The sequence below is a fragment of the Accipiter gentilis genome, chromosome 5 (genome assembly GCF_929443795.1).
Source record: "Accipiter gentilis chromosome 5, bAccGen1.1, whole genome shotgun sequence".
Taxonomy (NCBI): Eukaryota; Metazoa; Chordata; class Aves; order Accipitriformes; family Accipitridae; genus Astur; species Astur gentilis.
The window spans coordinates 41099988-41116069 of NC_064884.1; the positions used below are offsets into that span (position 1 = coordinate 41099988).

Here is a 16082-nt window from a genome sequence, read left to right on the forward strand (position 1 = left end):
AGGTGCTGCACTGGCATAAGATAATTTTGCAGGTATGCACAAATTGTTATTACCAAAGCACTTAACACACATCTCATCAGTCAGGTGCATTTTGATAGATGAGTCAGGTTTAGGAAAACAAAATCCAGGGAGTGCAGCCAAGCAGGGACTGTCCTGCCCCTTACCCATCCTCAACCAGTGGGACCACGTTCCAAGTGTGGGATCAAGTCCTAGATCATATTTGAACCCACGTAGCTTAACAAATACTTTCAGGAGTTGTGTTTTAAATCCTCTGGGTTTGCTTTAAACCACAGTTTCCTGGCCACATTGTGTGGGCTAGTAGCTAAGTGCACAGAGCTTTCTTTTTTCAATCATCAGCTGCACACTCCAGAAACTGCTCTGTGAAATAACCAAGGAGAAGACAAACAGCAATGCACAGGAGCAAGAAAGTGATTAAGAAGAAACAAAGAGTGAACATAGCTGCTAGACTTGAGGGTTCTGAGAGCAGGAACGAACTACTAACAGCCTCAAATCAATCATTTGCTATTTCTTAGCCAAATAAATGTAAGTGGGGTAGAGCTTAGGAGACTTAGAGGCTAAACACTGTGTTGAGATTAACAGAAAAGAACAGAACAGAAAAAAATTGGGGCTGAGAGGGAAGGTAGGAAGCATTGATGCAAACCCTGGTGAAGAAGAGGGGAGGGGTTGAAAACATTACTATTTAAGCTACAGTTTAATAAGAAACAAAAGAAAAAGCTATAAAAATATACCTATATAAAACCTTCACACAGATTTGGTAAACTGGGCTCTGTTTGGGGATCTGCATTGCCTTCTTTTTGCAGATGGGAAAATGTTGCAGCCTGAACATTAGTGGTTCTGACCGTCTGAGAGGAAAATCTCTCCCTCACAAGGATGGCTCGACTTTGAGGTCTAAATGTGCAACCTAAATATTTAAAACTGGACTGAATGAATAGCAAACGTGAGTCCTGCTCTAATTCTGGAAAAGATCAAACTGCCAGGGCTGGGTTTTCTCTCTGTGTCCCATCTCTCGCTATGCTACCGTCTCATTGCCAGCAGGTGGTACTGTGCCCCCAAGGATCAGGCAAGGAGCAAGGCCTCCTTTGGCGGGGCTTTTCCAGGAGAAATCTTTCCAAACAATTGGGAAGGGTATTCGCTATTTTTCTCTGCCCTACCTACTCACCCTACCACTCTTGGAGCCCTTTTCACCCCAAACTGCTCTTGCCCTGTGCTCCTGAGATGAGGCTTGTGGAGTGCAAGCGTGTCTGTTTGCAGGGGGAGCTCCCATCACCCCCCAGTGACACTAACTACACAAGTGAGTGTTAACTTGAATTTTGCTTCCCCTCCATCACCTGGAGCACTTCCATTCCAGAGAGCTGGGGGAGATGGGGTGTGATGGGCTAGTCCCCTATGTCTGGTTCTTCCAGAATAGTTGTCCTCCTGCATCCTCACAGTTGGGAGACCCAAATGATGGGCACTGCCAGGTACCCAAGGCCTCAGGGAAGGTGTTTTTAGGGATATAATCTAGTACTTGTTCTCTCCTGAACAGCCCGGGTTTGTTTGCGGTGGGACCAGGAAAGCATCATACACAACCCAGGGCCTCAACTCGCATCACGAATGGACATGCTACGTTATAATGCTACATGGTCAGCTGTGGCAGGTCCACTGGATGGCACTGTCCCCCACACTCCCAAACTCTCTGGCAAGTCACCTTCATCCTATCATGCTTATTCCCCAGATCACAGACCACAGAGAGAATAGGTCGGATGCAGCTGCTCTGCAGGTCAGCAGTAGTTACTGCACCACCTGCATTGCATTTTAGGAGAGTCTTCCTTTAAAATAAAGATGGTCTTTGAGAAACACTCGTAATTGATAATCAGCCACTGGTTGCAAAAGTATGAGCAGGACACAATATGCTGCACATTCCAGTTCTGATACATATACATTCGTGCGATCATGGAGACACTGCTACTCCAATACACAGAAAACCTACTCATTCCTGCATGCACTTTCCATCAAAAATATGATAACAAAACAAAAGGAGCAATATATGAAGGTGGCACTGATGTAAAGAGAGATTACCACCCCCCCCCCCCCCAAAAAAAAAAAAAGGTTATTTTTACAGCAGCTTAGCTGTGATTTACCACTTAGCCCACAAACAGGATACCAGGATAACTGAGGGGGTAACCCCAGGAGGGGAACATGTGGCTGTGATGACACTGTGACAGAGACATTTAAGCCAGAGCAGTCATCAAAGAAGGCCTGAGGAGCCCTCACCACTCTCTCTGGACTAGGAACACTGTGGGATGGGTACAGAAGGACTGCACTGGCTGGGGGTTGCTCCAGCTGGCTTTTCATCTTGTTATGGAACAGAGGTGGATCTACAGGGATCAAAAGCAAAGCTCTGGTAGCTTTTTAGCTCCAGGAAGCTCCAGCTTCCCCTAGCAATAAGATCTCCATGGGTGGCACGCTTGCCAAGCTACATGACAGGAAAGATGATGGTCACACACTCTGAGGGATGCAAGTTCCTTTTATTTTTGTCTGAAGACAGCAGGCAAGATTGTCCTCAGACACTGCAAAAGTACTAAGGACAGAGCCTGGAAATTATCAGCTGCCGTGCAAAGCAGGACCATGGTAGGAGCTGAGAAATAAAGGCCCGTTTAGGTGTTAGGAGGATGGGATGCACAGTTTTGTGTCCAGGGAGCAGCAGTGGGAATGGGAGACATAGCTACCTGGAACACTAAAATCTGACAAAAGCAGGCAAAAACACATCTACAAACACCTGTGCAAATAATTGTCAGTTGTTGCAGCTGCTCTTCATTTAATAATATTAACGTGCCTTCATTAAAGGTAGGGTCCTCCTGAGCAGAGAGGTTCATCACTGGGAATGGGGCAGCTGATCAGACATCATTCAGCTTCTGGCGAGCGGGCAGTGTACATGTCTGAATTTCTACTGTGATCCCAGGACTGTGCCCACTTTCTGGACAGCTTCCAGGGAACATAATTCTGCTTGCATCCTGCACAGTGTTTAGCTGGCCAGCCACATGCCTTACCTGCTGCATGGAGCCTGGAGCAGGATCGTGGCTTTGTTACCCATCGGTCGGATACTCCTGTAAAGGTGTTCTGGACTATTTAAGTGCTCTGTGTTATTATCATGCACAAAACCTAAACTAAATAGTTAATTAACTTGTAAAGCAATACAGCAGCATCAACTCCTAGAAGTGCTGGTGGGAAGGAACCTCTGGAAGTCTCTAATCCAACCTTCTGCTGAAAGCAAGATTAAATCCAGAAGGTTTCCCATGGTTTTGTCTGCCTGAGTCTCCGAAACCTACAAGGATGGATATCCCACAGCCTCTCCAGGTAATAAGATCCCTTCAAACACAGTTCTGGGTTTAAAAAGCAACCCAAGAAGCTGATGGAAACAAACTGAGGTCTGCACAATCATATCAACTCCATCAGTCCAGCCCCCACATCAGCACTTTGACCCTCCAGTTCCATTCAGTGTTTGGGTCCAGGAGCAGCTCTGCTCTCAGCAGCCGAAGGCTGAAGGGTGAGAGCCAGAAGTAGATTACCTATCCGTGTCTGGCCTCTCCCCTCTGTCCCTCTGCCCCACGCATGTCACAGCATCCACCACCACAGCTCCGCACAAGAGGGGGAGATGGGCTCTGGAGCAATGTTCTAAGGGTTGGGAGGGAGAACAGATCCCAGCCTTGGTCACCACCCCATGTCCCCAGCCATACTTGCTCTTTCATAGCTCACCGTGACACTTGCAGCACCAAAGGTCCAAGAAGACCTGAATACCCCTGACAACACATGTCAAAGGAAAATTGGGCTGTGTTAACCCAGCTGAGTCCAGCTGGCCAGGAGGTGAGTGCTGCAAGCGGAGATACACTTTGCTCCCAGGGCTATGCTATGCCTGCAGGAGAGTCATTTCTCTTGCTGACACCTCTGCCTTCCCTTTGCCTTTTTGTCCCTTGTGTATAATATCAAATGGGCCTGAGCAGGACTTTTTGTAGCATATTACACTATGGGCTGGAAGTGCAAGTATCCAGCACCAACGCCATGATGAGGAAGACCCAAGAGCATAACCGGAGCACTACAACACAACTTTGGGTCTCGCATCATGCAACTGACACTGGAGAAATTGAAGGAGGCAGCACAGAGCTGAATTTATCCCTTTCACTCCAATTTCTGGCATTTGGTCAGCCAGATCCCTCCCGACAACCCAAGCTGTGGCAAGCAACTGCCTGCAGCTCCCCTGGAAAAGGTCTTCAGCCCCCCTTCCTTATGGAGACTGTTTCGGTGCAGGGGCTGGTGTGACAACAGACAGCGTGAGCTGTTTATCAGCTCTGAACACAGAAGAATTTCATAACTACAGAGGAAATGGGGGCGGCACATTGCAGTGGGTGGGAATAATGGGCTGAAAGAGGTAGCAGTCTGCCCTGCAGGGATGGGTCCCCAGGGCAAAGGGTGCACAACTTGTCCTAGATTTTTTTTTTTTTTTCCTTTTTTTCCTGAGATCTGAATGTATAATTGCAGGAGGGGACAAGGGGGAAAATGAGCTGAAGACTCGTAACTGCAGAGGCCGGTCCCTGTGAGCAAAGGGCCACATGTCTCCTTTTATCGCCAGCCATAATTCCCTCCTTGGCTCAAAGGCGGCTGTGAAAAGAGCAGGACTGGTTCAAACTTCCTTGGGGTCTCCGTGGCAACCAGCCCTGCAGGAGCCTTTTCTTCCTTTCCCCCCTTTCCTCTTTTGTTGTTGTTGTTGTTGTGTCATTAAAACTTCCCGGACTGAATCCCCACCAGGCTGCTCTGCAGGCACCGCTCCAGACCTCCTGCCTGCCTCCAGCCAGCTGCCCTTGCCTTTTCTCATCCCGTGGACCAGCAAAGCTCAGACCCAGCCCAGCAAAGCCCAGTCCAAACTCAGCCCCAGCTCAACAAAGCCCAGTCTGAAACCCAGGTCAGCCAAGCACTGCCCAGCTTCCCATCAGGATATTTGTCCCATCCTCCCCACTTTGTCCCTCCCCAGTATTTTATCTTCATACAGTTCAGCCCACCATCCTCATAGTGATGGAGCAAAAATTGTGCTTCTCTGATCTTTCAGGCTGAGCTGTCTCAGAAGGGCATGGAGCAATCCAGACCTGGCATCCCTGCTTTGTGTGCCCACACGTAGCTGAACCAGGCCAAGTCTGATCAGAGCCCCTCTTGCATCAAGTGTTCGGGCACAACAAGGGCTGCTGGGGACGTGCAGAGCACCATGCCCTTGGATAGTCAAAGTCTTGGCCATGCACAGCAATGCCAGATCCAGCACAGATCTCATACCTGCTTTGTGAATGCAGGTGATAACCCAAGATGCAAGAAAGACTGAGATCTGTGCCATCAACTGTTACCTTTGGCAGTACCATTAGCATGGGGAGTGCAGCCCCTTGGAGCCGTGTAAAAAAGCAAGAAATATTGTTTACACCTTCTCTTGTGTTGTGCTGGCTGTGCTGGACTGTGATACATCCCTGCTGGTATGCTCAGGACTGGGATGTGAGTAGATGGGGACATTATAGATGGATACTGCAGCTTGGGCAGTTGGCAGAGTCTCAGCAAGGAGAAGGTCTCCAAGCCTAGCTGTGCTCCAGTGGCGGTGCCTACCCTTGCCCTACAGCATGGCTGACCAAACAGCCCAGGAGATATGCAACACTGATGTAAATGCATGCAGCTCCTTTTGCTCCAACAGCACAAGCACTTGCCTACATCAGAGGGCCCCATGACTTCCAGCTACGACATCGTGGAAAGTCACAGCCTGCAGCAAAAAATAGCTGATCTCATTTTTTTATTGTGTATTCTCCAGCCTCCATGATATTGCTAGGCTGGAGTCTTGGAAAGGAAGGAAAGAGAGGAATGACACTGCTCCTTTTGCTCTCTATCCCCTCCCCCCGTCCCCAGGATGCATTCCTCCAGATGTCAAGGTAGACAGAGCTGTCTTCAAACAAGCCCAAGACCTGGGGCATAGTTTCTTCATATGCTCAGCTAGTCCAATTAGTCAGATTTACTGCAGTTGTGAAAGGCAGCTCAGCCTCTCACGTAGAGCAAGGCTGCCCGCAAACACATAAGGTGTAAAAATGCCCTTCATTACACAATTTCAGAGAGACAATATGCACTAGCCTTACAGTGCTTTTTATAATGGACCTGTTCCCCACAAATCTCTGGGACTTGCCTTGAGGCTGCTTCCCCACCAGCAAGGCCTTATATACCTATGACCACTGATCTACACATGCTCATCCACCCTTAGCCATCTATGCCTGCTCACATTCACCTACGTATAGACTACGTACATACGTGTTGGCAATCAGGGCTCTACACATACTCAATCACTCTAGTCATACCTCTCCTATATCCTGAGATATTGCTTCAAACTGATGAAAAGAATGACATCATTGTGCAAGAAATCCTTCTGAGACCTTTTCTACTGGGCATTAGCCTGCCCACAGTGGCTCAGGTGAAGACTGAACAGAACCCTAAACATTATCTGGAAATAATTTTCCCACTAACAACTGATGGCTGATGAGACAGGTGTCCTACCCTACCAGACTCAGATCTCCCTTTACTTCAGAAGACAGTAGGGATGACTTGGATAGAAGAACAGAAGTTTAACAGAGAAGACTTTGAAGCTTCATCACAAGTACTGCCCCTTTCTAAGCACATTGCTGAAGCAGTGTCCCACAGGATGCAATGTGGGCTAACACTATTTCAGGCAAAACTGTGCCAGTCAAACATAATATTTATGTCCTTGTATTTACTGAAGTTTGTGATGGGTTTCATTGCTAGTTCTCTATGCTCCAAGTTGTCATAGTCACCAAAAAAACATGCATCTTAGGGCTTCATTAGGTGCTTTTTTTTTTTCTGAATATCTCCATGGCAAGACAGAGATCTGAAAATCTAACCAGAGTTTGAGCTGTGAGGTGCTATAGGAATTTAAGTAGGTGACAGTGAAAGAAAGATGTTTTTATTCAGAGTCTGTAGCAGCTCCAGTTCAGTGGCACGCAGGCACTGAGATGAAGTGTCCTTAGATTTCCGTCTTACCAGCAGTGGTGGAGGAACCAGCAGTTAGCATTTCCACTTCACATATTTTCTATGATTTCCTGGCCACAGAACAAGATATATGTGGATAAAAAGGAAGAGAAAAACTAAACTGTAGGGAGCACCATTTGTCATTCATTCTGCCCTTCAAATACAAGAACTGGGATTCCAGCTCTGCTCATATGTTCATCTGCTCACTATTAATTATTAAGCCCGTGATTCATAGCTGTCCCTTGATGTCCTAGCTCAGGCCTGCACAAACAGCAGGTGAGCCAGTTCCCTCCTGAAGGAACTAATAAAATATACACAGAAGCAATTCTTTCCCAAGTTTTACAAGCAAGAAATACAGGGACAGGTAAAGAACCTGGGCCATCAAAATCATACAAGGAGTCATCAGCAAAGTTGAGAACACAACCCAAGTTTCTTGAGCTTGGATATGACAACAGGTACTACAACACGTTACTCCACCAATGTTTTAAAAATGTAATCTTTTGTTTCTAAACAAACAAACAAACAAAAGCAGAACTCCTTGTCCCTTAGCCACAAGACGTGGGATACTGCAGCAAAAGTTTGGTTTAAAAGAGTTTCTGCCATCACTAGAAGACAAAAAATACCCTAAGTGCAGGATTTCTATAACATGAGCTTAGAATAGTTTACAAAAAAATGGAGTGAGGTAAGGCTATTTGCATTTTAAAAAAGCCATAAAGTTATTCCTAAAACAATAAAAACAATGATAAAGGGGTTTGCTAAACTTGGAGCTTTCCATTACCATCATCTCAACAGCCACCATACCTTCGGCGAAAGCTTGATTTTCCTCTGCTTTATACCTGTGTCTTCAGCAAAGGTGAATTTAAAAAAAAAAAAAAATCAAGCAGAAACAAGATCATGGTGCTCACCTGATCAGGTGAAGATCCGTTTTCCTATAACAGCAGATACTTCTCCCCTGTGGCTCCCTGTCCTGTAGGCACCTAACAGCTTTACATATGAACTGCAGGCAGTGCTCCACTGGACATAACAGGCAGGCAGACGTGAAAGGCAGCCTTCCTGCAACCCTGCAGGAGCTATGAGCTTACTTGGAGGTAGCATTAAAGCTTTGCTGGAGTAAACATGGAGATGAAGCACCTAACAGGAGTGAGGGGTATGCTAGGCTGGTCCATGCAATGTCAACATGCTGGAAGCATACCCCCCCCAGATCATTGGTGGTAGAGCACATCGAGAAGATACATGGAAATACACAAAGTTTATCCTGTCCAAAGATCAGAAGTGATATAATATCCGTTGAGGCCCTTCTTTAAATTGCTCTGCTCGGGCGTTAATACAGGATTGCTCTTTCCAGGTAGCGATTGCGTTGGTGAGCCCAGCTAACATGAACTGAGATATGAAGAACCAGAAACAGCAGAGGAGGACAGTCTGCTAGAGCCAGAGCAAGCAGAAGGATCTAGGAGAGAGGAGATTTGGCCAAGAAAACTGAGGAACAGGTTAAGTTTAGAGAGAAATATAAATGTTACCAGTCGCAAGTTAGCAGCAAACACAGCCCTCAGAAACACACAGGATTCCAGTAGTTTAAGATGGAAGGGACTCAGATGGGTCATCCACGCTTTGAGGAAGGATTTCTTCAGCTCTTTACATACTTTTTAATAATTACTTACTTTAGAACGGATGACTAGAGCCATCGAAGAACAGATTTGCTATTTTACCTCCACTTTAGATACTAAACCCAAAATTTAGGTCTTCAAAACAACCAACTCAGCTGCTTCTGAGCCTTGAAACCCCTTAAAAGACCATGGTCCTGAGGGACCCACCGTCTCAGTTTCTGTTTCTGGCCATGCCCAGAAGTGCCCAAATGTGCAATTCAATGTCTAGCACCCAGCTAAGCCACCCTCCACCACTGAACCGGAGTCAATCTGCAAATCAAGCACTCTGATGCCATTGCTTAGTGGGGCACCATGGATCACTGGTCTTGTACTTTCCCTGCCTTCCCCAACACACCAAATCAGGTGTCTAAACCCTCCTCTGTCAGGTCATCCCAGGTCATCCACCTCTTTTCCTTCACTGTGCGGTTTGAGTCATCCTCTTCACATCACACTGACCATGGGGTAATTCCAGGAAGGGCAACTGAACCACACCAGGAAGGGTTTGAGTTCCTGGTGTCTCACACTCATCGGTGGCTTGGTATGTTGAAATGCATGCTGAGAACAAATCCAGGGGACTCCATGGTCCTGTCACCTTCCCCAGGCACTTGGTTTCTTCCTGATGGTAGATTCTGATGGAGAAAGGATGAAAAGTTACAAAAGTTAGAGCACCAAGGGGAAGGAGAGGCAAGTTTTCAACATGATTACAGTTCTCTTTTGCTGGAGTGTTGTGAGAATAAACCAAAAGATCCCTTTGGATGCCTTGGCACCTACAGTGGTTGAGTTCGCAGTATCACAATGTTAGCACAATACAGAAGGACCTTTATACTGACATTGTAAAGGCAACAGGACTTTTCCCAAGCAGCCAAACCTCTAACTTCCTCAATGTTTTTCATTTCTGGACATATTGAAACTGGTCTATAAGAGTCAATATTGCCAAACTAGACAGATGGATGTGATTGAAAAGACATCAGTAAATAAAACTGTCAGTCATCAGCACAAGGAGGTATCCATGAGTGAAATTTTGAAATTGTACTTTTTTGGATAACTGTCATTTGCTCTTAGAAATTACATTTAAAATTAATGTTTGCTGTAGAACTTATAAATATTTGTTCAGGCTAGCATGAAATATCCCCAGGATAATTTTAGCATGTACACATCAGATTTTCATTTCACAGCAGAGAAGACTGAAAGTAAGTCTCTTCATTTCACAGACAATGTAGTCTTCATGGCTGTGAGACAGGTCATACTCCTTGGTGAGACATGCCTGCCATTTTAAGGCTTTGGGGATCTAGGCTGATACAATCGAAGACACAACTGAAACCTGCCATTATTTTTCTACTCATTTTTTCTACTTATTTCAGTAGGAGAAACTTGGAGCCAAGAGTCACTATGAGTCATGAGTGAACAGGGCTAGAGACAATAAGGACCTTCTACTCACAAGATCTCAAAGCCAAAGCAACTGCAGACACACTCAAAACACAGTCTCTTCCCACAAGGTAGGCCAACATGAATTCCTTATGATGATGGGACAAACAGTCCATTATGTTCAGAGCAGACAAAGAGAGAAATGGATGGGAGAAATTAAAAGGTGTGGGAGGACAGTCAACCCAAGAAACTTCATCAGATACCTGTCAGAGTCTATAAAGAGCTTTCCCTTGACTTTAGTGTGCTTGGGATCAAATCTTTACGAACATGCTGTTCATCTATCAAAATGTGTCTGTGGCCACATCAATATGATGTTGGGCAGTTACTGGGGTGTGGTTGGGTGCTTTAGCATCTCCGCTGCTTTTGGAATGCAGCCCTTCCTGAGGCAACACTGAGATCTCTGCCCAATGCACAACAGCAAATAAAGTCTCTGGAGTTTGGGTCTTAGGTCACTTTTCCCCACTTGGTTGTCTGCAGAGGAAGCACTCTGTAGCTTGTTATTGGCTTGATTTATAAATCCTAACATCAAGAAATAGGTAAAGAGCACTTTGTATTGTTCCCCAATGTCTGATAGACAGAAACGTCTCAGCCACCAAGACCTTGATGATGGTCTCCAACCAATCATTCAGTTCAGATTTCAAAAGCTTTCCCCAATTAGATTTCCGCAGTGTTGGGGATTTTTGTCCTCTTCCATGGGATGTCAGTCACCTGTAGTGTCACCTGAGATATCTCACTTCAGTCTCTCCTTTTGCTGCCTCTTTAACAGTTTGACATTTTAATGACAGAAATTCTCTCGCTCAGTACTTTTAAAGCTTATTCTGTTTGTGCAGCTCCAAAACATCCACTGATAGAGGTACAAACCTGTGTAGCAATTTAAGGTCTGCTTTTGCTAGATAGACTTATAGGCTCTTTAGTGGCAATTCACATACTCCATGCCTTACTTTAACCAGTAAGATAAAAGTGCCTGTGACCATTCCTGGAACCAGAGAGACAGGGACACAGGATTACCTTCATCCATCCTGCTAATTTCACTTAACCTCCAGAAGAGGTGGGTCACATCTTTAAGGCTCTATTTGGAATAGTTTCTGTTCCACACTAACCTCAAATTGTGACTAAAATTTCTTCAGGGCTGTGCAAGTTGGCCAGGTCAGGCCCATGCTTCATAGCTAAAAACATGAACAATAGAGTTCAAGATCTGGGGAAGATTCCCAGGTAGTGTTTAATTTAGTGGAACAGATTAAATCCATGTGTCTCCAAATGCTCATTTGAAAATCATTGCTTTCTAAAACCCAAGTGATTGCATTCAATAAAACATAGCTTGGTGCCAGGTAAGAGATTTGTCAGGATAAGACTACACCCAATATACCCTTTGGGATTTGAAATCCCACAAGAGGAACAAGCCATGTTTAACATCTATGATGGTTCATAGACAGCTGGAAAACCCATTGGACTAAGCCTGGAGAAGCGTGGCTGCATAGTCCTTGCAGCAGATGCAGGGACTGATGCAGAGGTAAGGTGCGGAGTGAACAGCTGGTAGATGTCCTCTCTTGGTTGCATGATGGCCAAGAAACCAATTACCACTTATGAGAACAGCTCTGCACTAACTCAGTGTCCAAATACACTAAAATCTGTAAGAACAGGGAATCAAGAAAGACACAGACATGAGGCAGGTGCATCCCAGTAATTAAATAGCAACAAGGAATGCATTTGTACCCAGAGCCTTAATATCAGGAGAAGGTCTATAACTTTCAAAACCATGAGATGCATTTGGCTGCCCAAGATAGGACCTTGGACCTCTGTTATTAGCCATTGCTCTGCAATAGATTTATTTGATGGCTACTCCTAAAGCACCTGGGCAGCTGCACTGCAGGCACTTAGCCCTGTGATTTCTGAGGATGCTTTATGAGCAAAAGCAACTTTTTTAACTTCTCCCATGTCTTTGTCCCATTCTGTTGAGTCATCCCCTAGATTGGCTGCTCTGACACAATAGCTCCTGTAAAAACAGTGTCTTTATGCAATAACAAGGATTTTCAAGGAAAATCTTTGTTGGGTCTATTTGCAACATGCAACATCTTTAGAGAAGTGATACTGCTTGTGATTTTTTTTTAATTATTATTACAATTATGTGTGTGGTTTTTTGATAATTTTCTCATCATTCTGTATCCAGAGATGTACTTCACAAGAAATTCATTAATGGGACATCTTCCCATCTGCCTGCTCCACTCTTGCCATGACATGGCATTTTTTCTCACTAGAAAACCAGGCTGCCACTGCTTCCCCTGTCCATCCACCCCACCCACACACTTTGAGAAACTTGGGCAGTGCAGATTTCATTTAAAGTTTATAACCAGTTTTGCCCACATGGCTCACATCAACACTTTCAGAGGGGTATTCTGGCTCGTTGGTGCTCCCATTAGCTCTGCCTCCTGCAAGGGTTAATGTTCACCTCCCTCTCCATCTAAAGAATAAGTTGTCTATCTCACCCCCACCGTGAGATTAAGCGCTTCACCCTTACCTTGCAAAGTGTTGGCATGCCAAGCCAGAAGCAGGGTCTGTGCATCCTGGGTTTCTAAGTGAAATTAAAAACAAAAATTAAAAAATTAAAAAAAAAACAAACAAAACAAAACACGGAAATTCTCACTGCCCCAGTAAAGTCTCTTGCAAAGAGGTTTTGACTGTGGAAGCGAGGGCTAGGAACAAAGTTGTGGGGTGGAGGGGGAGGAGAGCATGATTGACAGCCCTGAGCTGAGACTCATCCCTTACCTTGGGCCATGCGGTCTGATTGGCTGCCTGCTGACATCCCCAAGCCCTGCACTTTTTAATAGACGCTTTTGGATGATCTACAGGGAAAAGGCTTGGAGAGGTGTGTTTCTGACAAGCCAGAAAGTCATCCGCACTACAAGGGACTTTGTTTAACTCTTTTTCTTTTTTTTTTTTTTTTTTTTTTTTTTTTTTTTTTTTTTTTCTGGAAGGAGGGAGATTCTTCATTTTCTCACTTAATGTTTTTCTGAAAACTTCGCTGAGATTTTCCCCTTGCACCAGCCTGGACTAATGGATTACCACCTGCTTGGACTAATTTTATCTTTTCTCTTCAATGGCACAAAGGTCTTAGCCGGTTACCCAATTTGGTGGTAAGATTTCTTCCCCCCCCCCCCCCCTTCCCTCTTTCTAGGATTGATTAATGAATTAATTAATTATTAGTTATGGGATTTCTGTGTATGCATATTCCTTCATTTTCACCCTTTGCCCTGCTGAGCTGGCCATGACTGCATGTTTGATTCTAAGCATAATTTCTTCAGATTTGACCAGTAATTAATGAAAAGTTTGGGGGTTATTATTAAAGGGCAATGTCTAGGTTTCCCTTTGCGCAAATGGAGTCTTCCCCACCACTCTTAATTTCTCCATTTTCGTCACTGTAGCAATAGGCATTTGTTTTAGATGTAAAAGGATGCATTTTTATTTTCTTGTGCAATAGGAATTTGGTCTGTTGCATGACTGTGTAGCAGGTATTTTCTTCCTTTCCCATAAATTGTGATCAATTGTTTAAAAAAAATTAATTTTATTTTCTTTTTGGCTGCTGCAGTTTTTGGACTTCTTTCTCTTCTTTTGTTGTATTCTGTTATGTGAATTTAGTCCGGCAAATAAGCTGAGAACACAAATGGCACCTGAGAAAATATTCGTTAGTAAAATTCCTCAAAGATGGATTTTGTTCTTTTTAATTATGGAAAGGTCACTTATTTCCTTGCACCAACAATAAAAATATTTTTTTAAAGAATTGGTTATTTCTTATAATGTGGCTGATAAGTAACCTGAGTTACTTATTTTAAAAATAAATATAACAGTATATAAATAAATATATTAACAAAATGTAATTGCAAGCACTTCAGAATAAAAAATACAGAATAAAACATTTCAGGTCATTTAAACACAGCAGACAGCGAGTTGCATAACAGAATATTTCAGTTAATTTCTCTCTTTATCGTGTAGGATTTCTCATTGGATTATATCTCGTTAAGTTTCTGTATGTGCCAGGTAGGGTCTGTAAACCTAATGATCTGTAGGGCAAAGAGGGAGATGTTGGAATTTGGTGCTACTGAGATTCTTGGGTTATTTTCGCCTTTCCAGAAAAGTCTTTTTTTTATTACTGAATTAAATCCTTTCAGTGCCAACATGGAGATGGCAAGAAGTAGGTGGGAGTGAACTTGGAAATGGACTGCCATGTCTGGGAATATTTAGAAATCAGAAAGGAAAAGCCGAATTTTTTTTAATAATCTGCTTATTACCGTGGACTTTGAGAATGAAAATGTGCAGTTCCAGTAGAGAAAGATTGAGAATACAATGAGAAGTCCACGCTCAGGAAACGTTTAAAAGCTACGCAGGTTCATGAAATGGCTAAATCACAGCATGTTTTCCTGAAGAATTAAATTATTTCCTCGCCCTGAGCGTGGCTGCCTAACTTCAGGACCTAAGCCTGGGGCAGGGGAGCCTACTGAAATATAGGCAGCATCACTTTGATTCTTTACATCCCTTTTCTCCTTCATCTGGGGACCAGCATGTCTGAAATGGGCTGCGCGGTGGGTTGTAGAACAGGTCAAAACTGCACGGCTGGATCTAAAGGCAAGAATCTGCATGGGGCAATGATACCTTGCCATGACATCAGCTCTCCCAGGGTCTCACCAGCTCCTGACCTTCCCCAGGCTTTGATATAAATCAGCATTTAACTCCTGAATCAAGGAGTGAGGAACCAAAATGTTCTTGACGAAAAGGTCTGCTTTATCCCCGTGAAGCAAAAATGCCCCTGTGAGCAAAATGTCTCTCCCCGCTTTCAGAAGGCACTGCAGACAGGTTTCTGCCCCATGTCCTTGCCTTCTCCAAGATCCCTACAAGTTCACCTGAAATGAACAATACAGAGGACATGTAAGACAGAAACACCAGGAGCATGGCAAGCAGCATCCATGGGAAAGGAGGGAGTCGAACAAGCTATCCGCAGTATTTCATTCAATAGATCTGTATCTTGCATATTTTTTTGTGATTCTGGCAATAACAAAGTGCCAGAGAGTCTCCGCTGCACTGAGAGGATGTGATGAGGTGCCCCACATAGGGTTGACAGGCTATCAAAAATGGCATAAGGTTTTAGAGGTTTCTTGAAGGCTGAGGGAGTAGAAGGGCAGAAATATCTGGGCCAGGGCTCCCCGACTGCTCAGGCAGAGACAATGCTTCCCACAGCACACAAAATTAAGTATCTCCTTCAGTCCCACTGAAGGCTTTGAATATCTGCTCTGTGAAGCTGAGATCTTTTGTAGTGTGCTCTAGCATGAGGTGATATATACTCTTAAAAAAAAAAAAGAAAGCATGCTTTTCCAGTTGTCTTCCTGATCCTCTGATCTTTAGGCAGGCACAGAGCAGAGTTTGGGGGATGAGTCCCACTTGCAGGGTTCAACATGCCACAAAACAGGGGGAGGGAAGCAAAGATGGGGCACAGAGTCAGCCCAGTCCCCTGCGCTGGGCTCCTGCACCCCTCCAGGCCAGGCTGGAAAGGAGATCATCAGTGCTTCCTTATCCTCAGCTAAACCCATCTCTGCTAAATACGAGACCTTCAGGAAGACTGTTCATCTTGCAGTACCCCAAGACTGCTGACAGACAGTGCCCGGTCCTGCCGGTGCAACATTTCTGGGTATTTTTCTATTGTATAGGGAATATTTTGGCAGCAAAATCAAAACAGATCATTTCTGCTTTTGGGCATAAATGGGAAAAATGTTTATTCCTGTAGTGGGAAGGAAGTGTCTGAATGTGCACAAGGAAAAGAAGTGCAATAGGAATGGGGTCTCAGCACTTTGTAAATGGGTTTAGGGGTGGCTGGAATAATCTGGCTGCTCCACAGTGCAGTCAGACAATGCCAGCAAGCACGACATCAATGACAGTGCATTGGAAAGGATAAAAGCAAAAAGATGAAGCTGC

The 16082-nt window shown here is 44.6% G+C and overlaps 1 protein-coding gene across 1 annotated transcript in view; it reads left to right on the top strand.

Moving 5' to 3' along the window:
- The first annotated feature begins 13105 nt into the window (after positions 1-13105).
- WNT3 (Wnt family member 3) overlaps positions 13106-16082 on the top strand; it is a 50010-nt gene continuing 47033 nt past the window's right edge. Inside the window, exon 1 of the mRNA XM_049800083.1 lies at positions 13106-13255. Coding sequence (XP_049656040.1) covers positions 13176-13255 — 80 coding nt within the window. The 5' untranslated portion in view covers positions 13106-13175. The remainder of the gene's footprint in view (positions 13256-16082) is intronic.